This window comes from Procambarus clarkii, chromosome 19 (genome assembly GCF_040958095.1).
Source record: "Procambarus clarkii isolate CNS0578487 chromosome 19, FALCON_Pclarkii_2.0, whole genome shotgun sequence".
In the NCBI taxonomy this organism is placed as follows: domain Eukaryota; kingdom Metazoa; phylum Arthropoda; class Malacostraca; order Decapoda; family Cambaridae; genus Procambarus; species Procambarus clarkii.
This window is the reverse complement of record NC_091168.1, coordinates 46,855,358-46,875,031: the sequence shown is the minus strand read 5'-3', so window position 1 is coordinate 46,875,031 and position 19,674 is coordinate 46,855,358. Positions and strand designations below refer to the sequence as shown.

The 19,674-nt window shown below is 49.7% G+C and overlaps 1 protein-coding gene across 1 annotated transcript; it reads left to right on the top strand.

Moving 5' to 3' along the window:
- The first annotated feature begins 17,219 nt into the window (after window positions 1–17,219).
- On the top strand, window positions 17,220–17,549 carry LOC138366479 (uncharacterized). The gene has a single exon (XM_069327535.1). The coding sequence runs from the start codon at window positions 17,220–17,222 to the stop codon at window positions 17,547–17,549; it is 330 nt and encodes a 109-aa protein (XP_069183636.1).
- Window positions 17,550–19,674: the final 2,125 nt, after the last annotated feature.

Sequence of the window (19,674 nt, the reverse complement as noted above, 5' to 3'; positions counted from 1 at the left end):
TACAGACAAACTGATCTCCAACTAAAGCCAAATAGAGCGTTTATAGTTATAGCTGTTATCTTGTAATAAAATTAACGTCACGAGTGAATGCCCTGGAGAGACATTAATTCTTCTCCATTGTTCGTTTACTATCATAGAACTGGCAAATAATAATATTTAACTCTTCCAAATAATAAACCCGTCCTAACCCGAGCATTTCAAGCACAACCGCGAGAAATGATAATATCCATAATAAATAATTTGGTTAATAAACGCGGGACGCGGGGCGGAAGAAGACGCCAGTCCACATGTTGAAACGCTCACGAGTAGGCGTGTTCACGGGGTGCTCACGAGGAGACGCCATTACCCAGCCACCAGGGTAAACGCTATCAAATCTCCAGAAGAAAGTCGCCACTGTGAGGTGTGAAGAACCTTGCAGATAATACCTTCACTTGGTGTCAGTGTAATTTACGGAACCTGTTAAATTTGGTTCTATGTAACTCCATGTGACCGGCCAGTGGAGCGCGTCAGTATCTAGGATAGACAAGTCTAGAGCCTAGGACGCGACCTTCGGCAAGCTTTAACTTACACAGTGCCCATATTAGCTAAGTACCTTATCCTTGTTTGATGCATCAGATCGGGGGTGGGTTTATAGCTGGGTAGCTTGTCGTGACGACGTATAACAACTAAAAATCACAGGTCATTATCTTTCTCCTTTTATTAATATCCATTTATTGAACATAGAAATCCAGTAGTTTAATCTGTTGCTACTGGAAACAATTGTTTTTGCAGCGTGTGTGAAGAATTCTCCGAGCTGTCATTTCCCATGTTAATCAACTCCCAGTGTTCCATGACGAGTCCAGGAGAATCAGAGGAAGCGTCGTGACTAACTTCCAAGGAATCGTCATTAAGCTAAGATTCCTTTTGTATTCCTCGAATTTATTATCTGTACTCTTTTACATGCAGAACTCTGTTCATTGGATTAACATGTGTTTATTATAATTATTATTATACATATTCATAATCTATGTTCCCCTTAATGATAACGATAATGATTTCATAAGTATTCATAGGATTAGATTATTATACATTGGATTAGTGAACGAACCACACTAGTTCCTGGACGTACTGAGTTCCAGTAATACCCCCCCCCCCCAATGTAGGTGTTTGAGGCTTTGATTCATTTAATTATACAGCCCATTAATTATTTCAATGATCATATTCTTTAGTATTTTATCCATAGGTACTGGTTCATCTAGAATGTTCTAATGATCACATTTTCTCAGTTTCCCTCTTTACTATAAAAGTGGGTGGTCCTTCGTAATTGAATTTACTATATTAATATTTAAATAATTAGAGTCAAGCCCCAAATGTCCCACAATAAAGGTTAATTCGTCCTTTTTATTCATTTTTTTTAAGAAGAGCTCGAGGAGGAAGGAGGAGGAGGGCGAGGAGGAAGAAGGAGGAGAGCAAGGAAGAATGAGGAGGAGGAGGAGGGCGATGAGGGAGGAAGAGGAGGAAGGGGGAGTAAGGCGAAGAGGAAGGAGGAGAGCGAGGAGGAAGCAGGAGGAGGAGAGCGAGTAGGTAGGAGGAGGCCGAGGAGAAAGGAGGGGGAGAGTGAGGAGGGCGAGGAAGAAGGAGGGGGAGGGTGAGGAAGTAGGAGGTAGGCAAGGAGGAAGGAGGAAGACGAAGAGGAAGGAGGAGAGCGAGAAGGAAGGAGGAGGAGGGTGAGGAGGAAGGAGGATGACGGCAAGAACGTAAGAGGAGGGAGAGGATGAAGGAGCAGGAAGGAGAAGGGCAAGGAGGAAGGAGGAGGGCGAGGAGAAAGAAGGAGAGTTAGGAAGGAGGAGGGCGAGGAGGATGGAGGAGTAGCGCGAGGAGGAAGGAGGAGTAGGGCGAGGAGGAAAGAGGAGGAGTAGGACAAGGAGGAAGGAGGAGTAGGGCGAGGAGGAAGGAGGAGTAGGGCGAGGAGGAAGGAGTAGGAGGGCGAGGAGGAAGGAGGAGGAGGGCAAGGAGAAAGGAGGAGGAAGGCGAGGAGAAAGGAGGAGGAGGGTGAAGGAGGAGGAGGGCAAGGAGGAAAAAGGAGGAGGGCGAGGAGGAAGGAGGAGTAGGCCGAGGAGGAAAAAAGAGGTGGACAAGGAGGAAGGAGGAGGTAGGTGGAGTAGGCCGAGGAGAAAGGAGGTGCAGAAAACAGGAGGGCAAGGAGGAAGGAGGAGGAGGGCGAGGAGGAAGGAGGATTAGGGCGAGGAGAAAGGAGGAGTAGGGCGAGGAGGAAGGAGGAGGAGGGCGAGGAGGTAGGAGGAGGAGGGCGAGGAGGAAGGGGGAGGAGGGCAAGGAGGAAGAAGGAGGAGGGCGAGGAGAAAGGAGGAGGGCGAGGAGGAATGAGGAGGATGCCGAGGAGGAAGGAGGAGGAGGGCGAGGAGGAAGGAGGAGGAGGGCGAGGAGGAAGGAAAAGGACGGCGAGGAGGAAGAAGGAGGTGGACAAGGAGGAAGGAGATGGAGGGCAAGGAGGAAGAAGGAGGAGGGCGAGGAGGAAGGAGGAGGAGGGCGAGGAGGAAGGAGGAGGAGGGCGAGGAGGAAGAAGGAGGAGGGCGAGGAGGAAGGAGGAAGAGGGCGAGGAGGAACGAGGATGAAGGAGGAGGAGGGCGTGGAGGAAGGAGGAGGAGAGCGAGGTGGAAGGGGGAAGAATGCGAGGATGAAGGAGGAGGAGAGCGAGGATGAAGGAGGAGAAGAGCGAGGAGGAAGGAGGAGGAGGGCGAGGAAGAAAGAGGAGAGCGAGGAGGAAGGAGGAGGAGGGCGAGGAGGAAGGAGGAGGAGGGCGAGGAGGAAGGCGAAAAGGAAGGAGAAGGATGTTAAAGAGGAGGTTAAGGAGGAGAAGAACAAGGAGAAAGGAGGAGTAGGAGGTCGAAGAGGAAGAGGTCAAGGAGGAAGAAGGAGGAGGAGATCGAGCGGGAATGAGAAGATCAAGAAGGAAGGAAGGAAGGAGGAGGAGGTCGAAGCAGAGGAGGAGGGCGAGGAGGAAGGAAGAAGGCGAGTAGGAATGAGGAGGAGGGCGAGGAAGAAGGAGTAGGACGAGGAGGAAGTAGGAGGGCGAGGAGGAAGGTGTGGTGGAAGGAGGAGGAGGGCGATGAGGAAGGAAGAGGAGGAGGAGGACGAGGAGGAAGGAGGATGGTGAGGAGGAAGGAGGAGGACGAAGATGATGGTGAGGAGGAAGGAGGAAGGAGGATGGTGAGGAGGCAGGAGGATGGCGAGGAGGAAGAGGGAGGAGAGCGAGGACGAAGGAGGAGGAGGGCGAGGAGAAAGGAGGAGGAGGGCGAGGAGGAAGGAGGATGAGAACGAGGAGGAATGAGGAGGAGGGCGAGAAGGAAGAAGGAGGAAGGCGAGGAGGAGGGCGAGGAGGAAGGAGGAGGAGAGCAAGGAGGAAGGAGGAGGGCGAGGAGAAAGGAGGCGGGCGAGGAGGAGGGCGAGGAGGAACGGGGAGGGTGAGGAGGAAGGAGGAGGGCGTGGAGGAAGGAAGAGGAGGAAGGCGGAGTAGGAGGGCGAAGAGGAAGGAGGAGAGCGAGGAGGAGGAGGAGGGCGAGAAGGAAGGAATAGGAGGGCGAGGAGGAAGGAGGAGGGCGAGGAGGAGAGGAAGGAGGAAGAATTCTAGGTCAGAGGATGAGGTCGAGGAGGAAGGAGGAGGGCGAGGAGGAGGAGGGAGGAGAGCGAGGAGGGAGGAGAGCGAGGAGGAAAGCGAGGAGGAAGGAGGAGGGCGAGGAGGAGGGCGAAGAGGAAGGAGGTGGAGAAAAAAGGAGGGCAAGGAGGAAGGAGGAGGAGGGCGAGGAGGAGAGCGAGGAGGCAGGAGGAGGTGGGCGAGGAGGAGGAGGGCGCGGAGGAGGAGGAGGGCGAGGAGGTAGGAGTAGGAGGCCGAGGAGGAAGGAGGTGGAGAAAACAGGAGGGTAAGGAGGAAGGAGGAGGAGGGCGAGGAGGAAGGAGGAGGAGGGCGAGGACAAAGGAGGAGGAGGGCGAGGAGGAAGGAGGAGGAGGGCGAGGAGGAATGAGGAGGAGGGCGAAGAGGAATGAGGAGGAGAGCGAGGAGGAAGGAGGAGGAGGGCGAGGAGGAAGAAAAAGGACGGCGAGGAGGAAGAAGGAGGTGGACAATGAGGAAGGAGGAGGAGGGCAAGGAGGAAGAAGGAGGAGGGCGAGGAGGAAGGAGGAGGAGGGCGAGGAGGAAGGAGGAGGAGGGCGAGGAGGAAGGAGGAGGAGGGCGAGGAGGAAGGAGGAGGAGGGCGAGGAGAACATTCTATTGCGAAAACATTGGCACAAAAATGAATGATGTACATACAATAATAATGTCAGGACAGTGAAATAATTATAAACTTTCAAAGTGCTGTATCGCCCATGTGTCGTTGTGTCACCAATACTGGGTAACAGTTCCGCCACTTGCCACACTCTTGCGGGTGGGCAGCGACCATTATTCTACGTTTATATTCATATCACCGTGTTGGGAATTTCATTGCGAGTACATTGATACCAAAATTAACGCTGTAGGACAAGTGTGGAAGTGATAACAATCCCAAGAGTAAAAACATTTTGTTGCTCTTGGGCACTCACGGCGAGTCATCTACGTAGGTATTTATTGGGTGCTGGTATTCATATAACTTTTGGTGACCGTTTTTACTGATGTTCTTCTAGAGAATGTTATTGCGAACACGTTGGTACCAAAATGAAATACATAGCTCGAGAACTAAGGTCAGGAGAGTAAAAAGAGTATACACATTTTTGTTTTGACGCTTAAGGTTATTGTGAGTACTCATCGCCTGCCTAGAAACTGGAATTAAACTGGAAACTGGAACTAGTAATTCCATCTATCATCATACTATCATACAAGAGGAGCCACACATTTATGGATCATCCAATAAAATCAGCAGACTTCTAGATGTTACTACTGCTCGGCTTAGACTCGGTTACAAGTATCTCTGGGAATTCTCATTATCTGCTGATGTAGACTTGACCAAATGTAAACTGTGTCAACAAAATTATTCGCACACCCCCTCCGTCACTATGTGATGGAGTGGGAAAAGATACATGAATTTAGAGACAATTCTATAACCAATGTTCCAGCGATGTGTCAATATTTCATTCAAAATGATCTGCTACCAGAAATTTTAGCCAAATATCCCCAGTTTGCTAACTGTAGATAACAACTAAGTGATTGTAACCTATCCACCGCTGCCCACTGGATGGGGGGCGGTGTGCAGGACAAACATATAAATTTTGATACTAGCTCTCCACATATGTCAGTTGCTTAATTTAGAACCTGTACTTGAGGTCGATCTCGAACCCATTGTTGATGTGATGACTTATATTGAATTTTGTAACTAGCTCATCAAGATTGTAACTTGCTTAGCTAAATGAATTGTGGGGTTCAGTCCCTGAGCCCATTATGTGCCTCTGTAACCCTTTCCACAACCGCCCACAAGATGGGTATGGGGTGCATAATGGGGTGGGGTGACTTGGCCAAACGTGCCACATCAAAACCACAAGTTGACATTGAATGTGAATTAACAATGAGACAAGTAAGATTTATACTAATACATTTATACTAACTCTGTTGAGCATTGACCATTTATACATCATATCTGTTGATGTGAGCACTTTAGTTTAGTCTGCCGTTTAAAGAAAAAAAGAGCATATCAATGGTATATCACAGAAAACGAATTTATCATAAACTCATGTATTTGTCTTATCATATTGAACTGCATTCATATTTTTAATATATAACAATATGAATATACAAATTTCTGTAAATCCCCTACCATGTTGGAATCTGTGGAAATGAATGAGCAAATGTGCTGGCTGAAGGCGCTGAAGGAAACCACATTGGTTTCATTTTGGATACAAATGTCCATGGAGATTCAAAATGGAAACTAATTATATAGTTGAACCTGCAGAGAGGAGTTTAAGAATCTGTGTTGAGAGTGATGGACACAGCCTTCACAATTATACTTCAGAGAATGTAAACATCTAAGAGTCATTAGAAATATGTGTAGAATAATAAACCCTACATTGTTTGAGTTAGGGAAAACACCATATATAGATACTAGCTGTTCCTAAAGATTCACCCATTTTGCACCAGCAAGATAACATATAAGATTTTAAGAGTTGACGAATGTTAATCTTCTTGTTTGATAAACTGTGAACTTGAGACATAGTTAATAAGAACACGACAATATAAGACAACAAAAAGTTTTCAGATTCTTTCACACCACTTTCCAGCAACTTTTATAATTTATATAAATTATTTTAGGGAATAATACATAAATTATATATTTAAACATAATATAGTGTTTAGTGGAATGCATAAGGAGTCAAATTGTGTTAAAAAGAGCGATTTTTAGAAAATTTGGAAAACTACTTTTTTCTGTTCATATTATAACTAAATGGATTTTAAAGGTTTCACTCAGCCATTATATATCATTCACAATTTATTAATGAATTTTACAAAAAAACACCATAAATTTTATATTTAAACATGTAAAAACTATTTGTTTTACATTTGGAACATAATAATTGTAGAAAAACAATTTTAAATAAAACCTTTGTGTTTGGATTTTTTGAGTAAAAGTTTCTCAAAGGCTCTCCTGCACCATTCTCAATGCAAATCATTCCCACACCTATGGGAAGAGATAGGCGAACGTTGTGTAGATGATTTGTGTTTGCTGGGTTAAGGCGGAGTAGGAGGGCGAAGAGGAAGGAGGAGAGCGAGGAGGAGAAGGGCGAGAAGGAAGGAATAGGAGGGCGATGAGGAAGGAGGGCGAAGAGGAAGAAGGAGGAGAGCGAAGAGGAAGGAGGAAGAATTCCAGGTAAGAGGATGAGGTCGAGGAGGAAGGAGGAGGGCGAGGAGGAAGGAGGAGGAGGGCGATAAGGAAGGAGAAGGAGGGCGAGGAGGAAGGAGGAGGGCGAGGAGAAAGGAGGCGGACGAGGAGGAGGAGGGCGAGGAGGAGGAGGAGGAGGGCGAGAAGGAACGAGGAGGGTGAGGAGGAAGGCGAGAAGGAACGAGGAGGGTGAGGAGGAAGGAGGAGGAGGGCGTGGAGGAAGGCGAAAAGGAAGGAGAAGGATGTTAAAGAGGAGGTTAAGGAGGAGAAGAACAAGGAGAAAGGAGGAGTAGGAGGTCGAAGAGGAAGAGGTCAAGGAGGAAGAAGGAGGAGGAGATCGAGCGAGAATGAGAAGATCAAGAAGGAAGGAAGGAAGGAGGAGGAGGAGGAGGTCGAAGCAGAGGAGGAGGGCGAGGAGGAAGAAAGAAGGCGAGTAGGAATGAGGAGGAGGGCGAGGAAGAAGGAGTAGGACGAGGAGGAAGTAGGAGGGCGAGGAGGAAGGTGTGGTGGAAGGAGGAGGAGGGCGATGAGGAAGGAAGAGGAGGAGGAGGACGAGGAGGAAGGAGGATGGTGAGGAGGAAGGAGGAGGACGAAGAGGATGGTGAGGAGGAAGGAGGATGGTGAGGAGGCAGGAGGATGGCGAGGAGGAAGAGGGAGGAGAGCGAGGACGAAGGAGGAGGAGGGCGAGGAGAAAGGAGGAGGAGGGCGAGGAGGAATGAGGATGAGAACGAGGAGGGCGAGAAGGAAGAAGGAGGAAGGCGAGGAGGAGGGCGAGGAGGAAGGAGGAGGAGAGCAAGGAGGAAGGAGGAGGGCGAGGAGGAACGGGGAGGGTGAGGAGGAAGGAGGAGGAAGGAAGGCGGAGGAAGGCGGAGTAGGAGGGCGAAGAGGAAGGAGGAGAGCGAGGAGGAGGAGGAGGGCGAGAAGGAAGGAATAGGAGGGCGAGGAGGAAGGAGGAGGGCGAGGAGGAAGAAAGAGGAGGAGAGGAAGGAGGAAGAATTCTAGGTCAGAGGATGAGGTCGAGGAGGAAGGAGGAGGGCGAGGAGGAGGAGGGAGGAGAGCGAGGAGGGAGGAGAGCGAGGAGGAAAGCGAGGAGGAAGGAGGAGGTGGGCGAGGAGGAGGAGGGCGAGGAGGAGAAGTGCGAGGAGGTAGGAGTAGGAGGCCGAGGAGGAAGGAGGTGGAGAAAAAAGGAGGGCAAGGAGGAAGGAGGAGGAGGGCGAGGAGGAGAGCGAGGAGGCAGGAGGAGGTGGGCGAGGAGGAGGAGGGCGCGGAGGAGGAGGAGGGCGAGGAGGTAGGAGTAGGAGGCCGAGGAGGAAGGAGGTGGAGAAAACAGGAGGGTAAGGAGGAAGGAGGAGGAGGGCGAGGACAAAGGAGGAGGAGGGCGAGGAGGAAGGAGGAGGAGGGCGAGGAGGAAGGAAAAGTAGGGCGAGAAGGAAGGAAGAGGAGGGCGAGGAGGAAGGAGAACGAGGACGAGGAGGAAGGAGGAGGAGGGCAAGGAGGAAGGATATAGGAGGAGGGCGAGGAGGAAGGAGGAGTCGGGCAAAAAGGAAGAAGGAGGAGGGCAAGGAGGAGGAGGGCGAGGAGGAAGGAGGAGGAGGGCGAGGAGGAAGGAGGAGGAGGGCGAGGAGGAAGGAGGAGGAGGAAGGAGGAGGGCGAGGAGAAAGGAGGAGGAGGGCTAAGAGGAAGGAGGAGTAGGGCGACGAAGAAGGAGAAGGAGGGCGAGGAGGGCGAGGAGGAAGGAAGAGGAGGGCTAGGTGGAAGGCGAAAAAGGAAGGAGGAGGATGTTAAAGAGGAGGTTAAGAAGGAGGAGAACAAGGAGAAAGGAGGAGTAGGAGGTCGAAGAGGAAGAGGTCAAGGAGGAAGGAGGGGGAGGAGATCGAGCCGGAAGGAAAAGATGAAGGAGGAAGGAGGAAGAGGAGGAGGAGGAGGTCGAGGTAGCGGAGGAAGGAGGAGGAGGGCGAGGAGGAAGGAGGAGGGCGAGTAGGAAAAAAGAGGTGGAAAAGGAGGGAGGAGGAGGGCAAGGAGGAGGAGGGCGAGGAGGAAGGTGGAGTAGGCCGAGGAGGAAGGAGGTGGAGAAAACAGGAGGGCAAGGAGGAAGGAGAAGAAGGGCGAGGAGGTAGGAGGAGTTGGCCGAAGAGGAAGGAGGTGGAGAAAAAAGGAGGGCAAGGAGGAAGGAGGAGGAGGGCGAGGAGGAAGAAGGATTAGAGTGAGGAGAAAGGAGGAGTAGGGCGAGGAGGAGGAGGGCGAGGAGGAATGAGGAGGAGGGCGAAGAGGAATAAGGAGGAGAGCGAGGAGGAAGGAGGAGGAGGGCGAGGAGGAAGAAAAAGGACGGCGAGGAGGAAGAAGGAGGTGGACAATGAGGAAGGAGGAGGAGGGCATGGAGGAAGAAGGAGGAGGGCGAGGAGGAAGGAGGAGGAGGGCGAGGAGGAAGGAGGAGGAGGGCGAGGAGGAAGGAGGAGGAGGGCGAGGAGAACATTCTATTGCGAAAACATTGGCACAAAAATGAATGATGTACATACAATAATAATGTCAGGACAGTGAAATAATTATAAACTTTCAAAGTGCTGTATCGCCCATGTGTCGTTGTGTCACCAATACTGGGTAACAGTTCCGCCACTTGCCACACTCTTGCGGGTGGGCAGCGACCATTATTCTACGTTTATATTCATATCACCGTGTTGGGAATTTCATTGCGAGTACATTGATACCAAAATTAACGCTGTAGGACAAGTGTGGAAGTGATAACAATCCCAAGAGTAAAAACATTTTGTTGCTCTTGGGCACTCACGGCGAGTCATCTACGTAGGTATTTATTGGGTGCTGGTATTCATATAACTTTTGGTGACCATTTTTACTGATGTTCTTCTAGAGAATGTTATTGCGAACACGTTGGTACCAAAATGAAATACATAGCTCGAGAACTAAGGTCAGGAGAGTAAAAAGAGTATACACATTTTTGTTTTGACGCTTAAGGTTATTGTGAGTACTCATCGCCTGCCTAGAAACTGGAATTAAACTGGAAACTGGAACTAGTAATTCCACCTATCATCATACTATCATACAAGAGGAGCCATACATTTATGGATCATCCAATAAAATCAGCAGACTTCTAGATGTTACTACTGCTCGGCTTAGACTCGGTTACAAGTATCTCTGGGAATTCTCATTATCTGCTGATGTAGACCTGACCAAATGTAAACTGTGTCAACAAAATTATTCGCACACCCCCTCCGTCACTATGTGATGGAGTGCGAAAAGATACATGAATTTAGAGACAATTCTATAACCAATGTTCCAGCGATGTGTCAATATTTCATTCAAAATGATCTGCTACCAGAAATTTTAGCCAAATATCCCCAGTTTGCTAACTGTAGGTAACAACTAAGTGATTGTAACCTATCCACCGCTGCCCACTGGATGGGGGGCGGTGTGCAGGACAAACATATAAATTTTGATACTAGCTCTCCACATATGTCAGTTGCTTAATTTAGAACCTGTACTTGAGGTCGATCTCGAACCCATTGTTGATGTGATGACTTATATTGAATTTTGTAACTAGCTCATCAAGATTGTAACTTGCTTAGCTAAATGAATTGTGGGGTTCAGTCCCTGAGCCCATTATGTGCCTCTGTAACCCTTTCCACAACCGCCCACAAGATGGGTATGGGGTGCATAATGGGGTGGGGTGACTTGGCCAAACGTGCCACATCAAAACCACAAGTTGACATTGAATGTGAATTAACAATGAGACAAGTAAGATTTATACTAATACATTTATACTAACTCTGTTGAGCATTGACCATTTATACATCATATCTGTTGATGTGAGCACTTTAGTTTAGTCTGCCGTTTAAAGAAAAAAAGAGCATATCAATGGTATATCACAGAAAACGAATTTATCATAAACTCATGTATTTGTCTTATCATATTGAACTGCATTCATATTTTTAATATATAACAATATGAATATACAAATTTCTGTAAATCCCCTACCATGTTGGAATCTGTGGAAATGAATGAGCAAATGTGCTGGCTGAAGGCGCTGAAGGAAACCACATTGGTTTCATTTTGGATACAAATGTCCATGGAGATTCAAAATGGAAACTAATTATATAGTTGAACCTGCAGAGAGGAGTTTAAGAATCTGTGTTGAGAGTGATGGACACAGCCTTCACAATTATACTTCAGGGAATGTAAACATCTAAGAGTCATTAGAAATATGTGTAGAATAATAAACCCTACATTGTTTGAGTTAGGGAAAACACCATATATAGATACTAGCTGTTCCTAAAGATTCACCCATTTTGCACCAGCAAGATAACATATAAGATTTTAAGAGTTGACGAATGTTAATCTTCTTGTTTGATAAACTGTGAACTTGAGACATAGTTAATAAGAACACGACAATATAAGACAACAAAAAGTTTTCAGATTCTTTCACACCACTTTCCAGCAACTTTTATAATTTATATAAATTATTTTAGGGAATAATACATAAATTATATATTTAAACATAATATAGTGTTTAGTGGAATGCATAAGGAGTCAAATTGTGTTAAAAAGAGCGATTTTTAGAAAATTTGGAAAACTACTTTTTTCTGTTCATATTATAACTAAATGGATTTTAAAGGTTTCACTCAGCCATTATATATCATTCACAATTTATTAATGAATTTAAAAAAAAAACACCATAAATTTTATATTTAAACATGTAAAAACTATTTGTTTTACATTTGGAACATAATAATTGTAGAAAAACAATTTTAAATAAAACCTTTGTGTTTGGATTTTTTGAGTAAAAGTTTCTCATAGGCTCTCTTGCACCATTCTCAATGCAAATCATTCCCACACCTATGGGAAGAGATAGGCGAACGTTGTGTAGATGATTTGTGTTTGCTGGGAAGGCGGAGTAGGAGGGCGAAGAGGAAGGAGGAGAGCGAGGAGGAGAAGGGCGAGAAGGAAGGAATAGGAGGGCGATGAGGAAGGAGGGCGAAGAGGAAGAAGGAGGAGAGCGAAGAGGAAGGAGGAAGAATTCCAGGTAAGAGGATGAGGTCGAGGAGGAAGGAGGAGGGCGAGGAGGAAGGAGGAGGAGGGCGATAAGGAAGGAGAAGGAGGGCGAGGAGGAAGGAGGAGGGCGAGGAGAAAGGAGGCGGACGAGGAGGAGGAGGGCGAGGAGGAAGGAGGAGGAGGAGGAGGGCGAGAAGGAACGAGGAGGGTGAGGAGGAAGGCGAGAAGGAACGAGGAGGGTGAGGAGGAAGGAGGAGGAGGGCGTGGAGGAAGGCGAAAAGGAAGGAGAAAGATGTTAAAGAGGAGGTTAAGGAGGAGAAGAACAAGGAGAAAGGAGGAGTAGGAGGTCGAAGAGGAAGAGGTCAAGGAGGAAGAAGGAGGAGGAGATCGAGCGAGAATGAGAAGATCAAGAAGGAAGGAAGGAAGGAGGAGGAGGAGGAGGTCGAAGCAGAGGAGGAGGGCGAGGAGGAAGAAAGAAGGCGAGTAGGAATGAGGAGGAGGGCGAGGAAGAAGGAGTAGGACGAGGAGGAAGTAGGAGGGCGAGGAGGAAGGTGTGGTGGAAGGAGGAGGAGGGCGATGAGGAAGGAAGAGGAGGAGGAGGACGAGGAGGAAGGAGGATGGTGAGGAGGAAGGAGGAAGGAGGAGGACGAAGAGGATGGTGAGGAGGAAGGAGGATGGTGAGGAGGCAGGAGGATGGCGAGGAGGAAGAGGGAGGAGAGCGAGGACGAAGGAGGAGGAGGGCGAGGAGGAATGAGGATGAGAACGAGGAGGGCGAGAAGGAAGAAGGAGGAAGGCGAGGAGGAGGGCGAGGAGGAAGGAGGAGGAGAGCAAGGAGGAAGGAGGAGGGCGAGGAGAAAGGAGGCGGGCGAGGAGGAACGGGGACGGTGAGGAGGAAGGAGGAGGAAGGAAGAGGAGGAAGGCAGAGTAGGAGGGCGAAGAGGAAGGAGGAGAGCGAGGAGGAGGAGGAGGGCGAGAAGGAAGGAATAGGAGGGCGAGGAGGAAGGAGGAGGGCGAGGAGGAAGAAAGAGGAGGAGAGGAAGGAGGAAGAATTCTAGGTCAGAGGATGAGGTCGAGGAGGAAGGAGGAGGGCGAGGAGGAGGAGGGAGGAGAGCGAGGAGGGAGGAGAGCGAGGAGGAAAGCGAGGAGGAAGGAGGAGGTGGGCGAGGAGGAGAAGTGCGAGGAGGTAGGAGTAGGAGGCCGAGGAGGAAGAAGGTGGAGAAAAAAGGAGGGCAAGGAGGAAGGAGGAGGAGGGCGAGGAGGAGAGCGAGGAGGCAGGAGGAGGTGGGCGAGGAGGAGGAGGGCGCGGAGGAGGAGGAGGGCGAGGAGGTTGGAGTAGGAGGCCGAGGAGGAAGGAGGTGGAGAAAACAGGAGGGTAAGGAGGAAGGAGGATGAGGGCGAGGACAAAGGAGGATGAGGGCGAGGAGGAAGGAGGAGGAGGGCGAGGAGGAAGGAAAAGTAGGGCGAGAAGGAAGGAAGAGGAGGGCGAGGAGGAAGGAGAACGAGGGCGAGGAGGAAGGAGGAGGAGGATAAGAAGGAAGGAGGAGGAGGGCGAGGAGGAAGAAGGAGGAGGGCAAGGAGGAAGGAGGAGTCGGGCAAAAAGGAAGAAGGAGAAGGGCAAGGAGGAAGAGGGCGAGGAGGAAGGAGGAGGAGGGCGAGGAGGAAGGAGGAGGAGGGCGAGGAGGAAGGAGGAGGGCGAGGAGAAAGGAGGAGGAGGGCTAAGAGGAAGGAGGAGTAGGGCGACGAAGAAGGAGAAGGAGGGCGAGGAGGAAGGAGGAGGGCGAGGAGGAAGGAAGAGGAGGGCTAGGTGGAAGGCGAAAAAGGAAGGAGGAGGATGTTAAAGAGGAGGTTAAGAAGGAGGAGAACAAGGAGAAAGGAGGAGTAGGAGGTCGAAGAGGAAGAGGTCAAGGAGGAAGGAGGGGGAGGAGATCGAGCCGGAAGGAAAAGATGAAGGAGGAAGGAGGAAGAGGAGGAGGAGGAGGTCGAGGTAGCGGAGGAAGGAGGAGGGCGAGTAGGAAAAAAGAGGTGGAAAAGGAGGGAGGAGGAGAGGAGGAGGGCAAGGAGGAGGAGGGCGAGGAGGAAGGTGGAGTAGACCGAGGAGGAAGGAGGTGGAGAAAACAGGACGGCAAGGAGGAAGGAGGAGAAGGGCGAGGAGGTAGGAGGAGTAGGCCGAAGAGGAAGGAGGTGGAGAAAAAAGGAGGGCAAGGAGGAAGGAGGAGGAGGGCGAGGAGGAAGAAGGATTAGAGTGAGGAGAAAGGAGGAGTAGGGCGAGGAGGCAGGAGGAGGAGGGCGAGGAGGAATGAGGAGGAGGGCGAAGAGGAATGAGGAGGAGAGCGAGGAGGAAGGAGGAGGAGGAGGGCGAGGAGGAAGAAAAAGGACGGCGAGGAGGAAGAAGGAGGTGGACAATGAGGAAGGAGGAGGAGGGCAAGGAGGAAGAAGGAGGAGGGCGAGGAGGAAGGAGGAGGAGGGCGAGGAGGAGGGAGGAGGAGGGCGAGGAGGAAGGAGGAGGAGGGCGAGGAGGAAGGAGGAGGAGGGCGAGGAGAACATTCTATTGGGAAAACATTGGCACAAAAATGAATGATGTACATACAATAATAATGTCAGGACAGTGAAATAATTATAAACTTTCAAAGTGCTGTATCGCCCATGTGTCGTTGTGTCACCAATACTGGGTAACAGTTCCGCCACTTGCCACACTCTTGCGGGTGGGCAGCGACCATTATTCTACGTTTATATTCATATCACCGTGTTGGGAATTTCATTGCGAGTACATTGATACCAAAATTAACGCTGTAGGACAAGTGTGGAAGTGATAACAATCCCAAGAGTAAAAACATTTTGTTGCTCTTGGGCACTCACGGCGAGTCATCTACGTAGGTATTTATTGGGTGCTGGTATTCATATAACTTTTGGTGACCGTTTTTACTGATGTTCTTCTAGAGAATGTTATTGCGAACACGTTGGTACCAAAATGAAATACATAGCTCGAGAACTAAGGTCAGGAGAGTAAAAAGAGTATACACATTTTTGTTTTGATGCTTAAGGTTATTGTGAGTACTCATCGCCTGCCTAGAAACTGGAATTAAACTGGAAACTGGAACTAGTAATTCCACCTATTATCATACTATCATACAAGAGGAACCACACATTTATGGATCATCCAATAAAATCAGCAGACTTCTAGATGTTACTACTGCTCGGCTTAGACTCGGTTACAAGTATCTCTGGGAATTCTCATTATCTGCTGATGTAGACCTGACCAAATGTAAACTGTGTCAACAAAATTATTCGCACACCCCCTCCGTCACTATGTGATGGAGTGCGAAAAGATACATGAATTTAGAGACAATTCTATAACCAATGTTCCAGCGATGTGTCAATATTTCATTCAAAATGATCTGCTACCAGAAATTTTAGCCAAATATCCCCAGTTTGCTAACTGTAGATAACAACTAAGTGATTGTAACCTATCCACCGCTGCCCACTGGATGGGGGGCGGTGTGCAGGACAAACATATAAATTTTGATACTAGCTCTCCACATATGTCAGTTGCTTAATTTAGAACCTGTACTTGAGGTCGATCTCGAACCCATTGTTGATGTGATGACTTATATTGAATTTTGTAACTAGCTCATCAAGATTGTAACTTGCTTAGCTAAATGAATTGTGGGGTTCAGTCCCTGAGCCCATTATGTGCCTCTGTAACCCTTTCCACAACCGCCCACAAGATGGGTATGGGGTGCATAATGGGGTGGGGTGACTTGGCCAAACGTGCCACATCAAAACCACAAGTTGACATTGAATGTGAATTAACAATGAGACAAGTAAGATTTATACTAATACATTTATACTAACTCTGTTGAGCATTGACCATTTATACATCAAATCTGTTGATGTGAGCACTTTAGTTTAGTCTGCCGTTTAAAGAAAAAAAGAGCATATCAATGGTATATCACAGAAAACGAATTTATCATAAACTCATGTATTTGTCTTATCATATTGAACTGCATTCATATTTTTAATATATAACAATATGAATATACAAATTTCTGTAAATCCCCTACCATGTTGGAATCTGTGGAAATGAATGAGCAAATGTGCTGGCTGAAGGCGCTGAAGGAAACCACATTGGTTTCATTTTGGATACAAATGTCCATGGAGATTCAAAATGGAAACTAATTATATAGTTGAACCTGCAGAGAGGAGTTTAAGAATCTGTGTTGAGAGTGATGGACACAGCCTTCACAATTATACTTCAGAGAATGTAAACATCTAAGAGTCATTAGAAATATGTGTAGAATAATAAACCCTACATTGTTTGAGTTAGGGAAAACACCATATATAGATACTAGCTGTTCCTAAAGATTCACCCATTTTGCACCAGCAAGATAACATATAAGATTTTAAGAGTTGACGAATGTTAATCTTCTTGTTTGATAAACTGTGAACTTGAGACATAGTTAATAAGAACACGACAATATAAGACAACAAAAAGTTTTCAGATTCTTTCACACCGCTTTCCAGCAACTTTTATAATTTATATAAATTATTTTAGGGAATAATACATAAATTATATATTTAAACATAATATAGTGTTTAGTGGAATGCATAAGGAGTCAAATTGTGTTAAAAAGAGCGATTTTTAGAAAATTTGGAAAACTACTTTTTTCTGTTCATATTATAACTAAATGGATTTTAAAGGTTTCACTCAGCCATTATATATCATTCACAATTTATTAATGAATTTTACAAAAAAACACCATAAATTTTATATTTAAACATGTAAAAACTATTTGTTTTACATTTGGAACATAATAATTGTAGAAAAACAATTTTAAATAAAACCTTTGTGTTTGGATTTTTTGAGTAAAAGTTTCTCAAAGGCTCTCCTGCACCATTCTCAATGCAAATCATTCCCACACCTATGGGAAGAGATAGGCGAACGTTGTGTAGATGATTTGTGTTTGCTGGGAAGGCGGAGTAGGAGGGCGAAGAGGAAGGAGGAGAGCGAGGAGGAGAAGGGCGAGAAGGAAGGAATAGGAGGGCGATGAGGAAGGAGGGCGAAGAGGAAGAAGGAGGAGAGCGAAGAGGAAGGAGGAAGAATTCCAGGTAAGAGGATGAGGTCGAGGAGGAAGGAGGAGGAGGGCGATAAGGAAGGAGAAGGAGGGCGAGGAGGAAGGAGGAGGGCGAGGAGAAAGGAGGCGGACGAGGAGGAGGAGGGCGAGGAGGAAGGAGGAGGAGGAGGAGGGCGAGAAGGAACGAGGAGGGTGAGGAGGAAGGCGAGAAGGAACGAGGAGGGTGAGGAGGAAGGAGGAGGAGGGCGTGGAGGAAGGAGGAGGAGAGCGAGGAGGAAAGGGGAAGAATGCGAGGAGGAGGGCGAGGATGAAGGAGGAGGAGGAGAGCGAGGAGGAAAGAGGAGAGCGAGGAGGAAGGAGGAGGAGGGCGAAGAGGAAGGCGAAAAGGAAGGAGAAGGATGTTAAAGAGGAGGTTAAGGAGGAGAAGAACAAGGAGAAAGGAGTAGTAGGAGGTCGAAGAGGAAGAGGTCAAGGAGGAAGAAGGAGGAGGAGATCGAGCAGGAATGAGAAGATCAAGAAGGAAGGAAGGAAGGAGGAGGAGGTTGAGGCAGAGGAGGAAGGAGGAGGAGGGCGAGGAGGAAGGAAGAAGGCGAATAGGATTGAGGAGGAGGGCGAGGAAGAAGGCGAGTTGGAATGAGGAGGAGGGCAAGGAAGAAGGAGTAGGACGAGGAGGAAGTAGAAGGGCGAGGAGGAAGGCGTGGTGGAAGGAGGAGGAGGGCGATGAGGAAGGAAGAGGAGGACGAGGAGGAAGGAGGATGGTGAGGAGGAAGGAGGAGGAAGAGGAGGAAGGAGGAGGACGAGGAGGATGGTGAGGAGGAAGGAGGATAGTGAGGAGGCAGGAGGATGGCGAGGACGAAGAGGGAGGAGAGCGAGGACGAAGGAGGAGGAGGGCGAGGAGAAAGGAGGAGGAGGAAGAAGGAGGAGAACGAGGATGAGGGAGAGGAGGAATGAGGAGAAGAGCGAGGAGGAAGGCGAGGAGGAAGGAGGAGGAGGGCGAGAAGGAAGGAGGAGGGCGAAGAGAAAGGAGGCGGCCGAGGAGGAAGGAGGAGGGCGAGGAGGAAGGAGGAGGAGGGCGAGGAGGAACGAGTAGGGTGAGAAGGAAGGAGGAGAAGGGCGTGGAGGAAGGAAGAGGAGGAAGGCGGAGTAGGAGGGCGAAGAGGAAGGAGGAGACCGAGGAGGAGGAGGAGGGTGAGAAGGAAAGAATAGGAGGGCGAGGAGGAAGGAGGAGGGCGAGGAGGAAGAAAGAGGAGGAGGAAGGAGGAAGAATTCCAGGTCAGAGGAGGAGGTTGAGGAGGAAGGAGGAGGGCGAGGAGGAGGAGGGAAGAGAGCGAGGAGGGAGGAGAGCGAAGAGTGAGGCGAGGAGGAAGGAGGAGGAGGTCGAGGAGGAGGGCGAGGAGGAAGGAGGAGGAGGAGGTAGGAGTAGGAGGCCGAGGAGGAAGGAGGTGGAGAAAACAGGAGGGCAAGGAGGAAGGAGGAGGAGGGCGAGGAGGAGGGCGAGGAGGTAGGAGGAGGAGGAGGAGGAGGGCGAGGAGGTAGGAGTAGGAGGCCGAGGAGGAATGAGGTGGAGAAAACAGGAGGGCAATGAGGAAGGAGGAGGAGGGCGAGGAGGAAGGAGGAGGAGGGCGAGGACAAAGGAGGAGGAGGGCGAGGAGGAAGGAGGAGGAGGGCGAGGAGGAAGGAGGAGTAGGGCGAGGAGGAAGGAAGAGGAGGAGGAGGAGGGCGAGGAGGAAGGAGGAGGAAGGCGAGGAGGAAGGAGGAGGAGGGCGAGGAGAAAGGAGGAGGATGACAAGGAGGAAGGAGTAGGGCGAGGAGGGAGGAGGAGGAGGGTGAAGAGGAAGGAGGAGTAGGGCGAGGAGGAAGCAGGAGTAGGGCGAGGAGGAAGGAGGAGCAGAGCGAGGAGGAAGTAGGGCGAGGAGGAAGGAGGAGGAGGGCAAGGAGAAAGGAGGAGGATAGCGAGGAGGAAGGAGGAGTAGGGCGAAGAGGAAGAAGGAGTAGGGCGAGGAGAAAGGAGGAGTAGGGCGAGGAGGAAGGAGGAGTAGGGCGAGGAGGAAGTTGGAATAGGGCGAGGAGGAAGGAGGAAGAGGGCGAGGAGGAAGGAGGAGGAGGAAGGAGGAGTACGGCGATAAGGAAGGAGGAGGAGGGCGAGGAGGAAAGAGGAGGGCGAGGAGAAAGGAGCTGGACAAGGAGGAAGGAGGAGGAGGGCAAGGAGGAAGAAGGAGGAGGGCGAGGAGGAAGGAGGAGGAGGAGGGCGAGGAGGAAGGAGGAGGAGGGCGAGGAGGAAGGAGGAGGAGGGCGAGGAGGAAGGAGGACGAGGGTGAGGAGGAAGGAGGAGGGCAAGGAGGAAGAGGAAGGCGAGGAGGAAGGAGGAGGAGGGCGAGGAGGAAGGAGGAGGAGGGCGAGGAGGAAGGAGAAGTAGGGTGAGGAGGATGGATGCGTAGGGCTAGGAAGAAGGAGGAGGGCGAGGAGGAAGGAGGAGGAGGGCGAGGAGGAGGGCAAGGAGGAAGAAGGAGGATGGAGGAGGAAGGAGGAGGAGGGTGAGAAGGCAGGAGGAGGAGGACGAGGAGGAATGAGGAATAGGGCGAGGAGAAAGGTGGAGGAGGGCGAGGAGGAAGGAGGTGGAGGAAGGAGGAGGAGGAAGGCGGAATAGGAGGATGAAGAGGAAGGAGGAGAGCGAGGAGGAGGAGGGCGAGAAGGAAGGAATAGGAGGGCGAGGTGGAAGGAGGAGGGCGAGGAAGAAGAAGCAGAAGGAGGAGAGCGAGGAG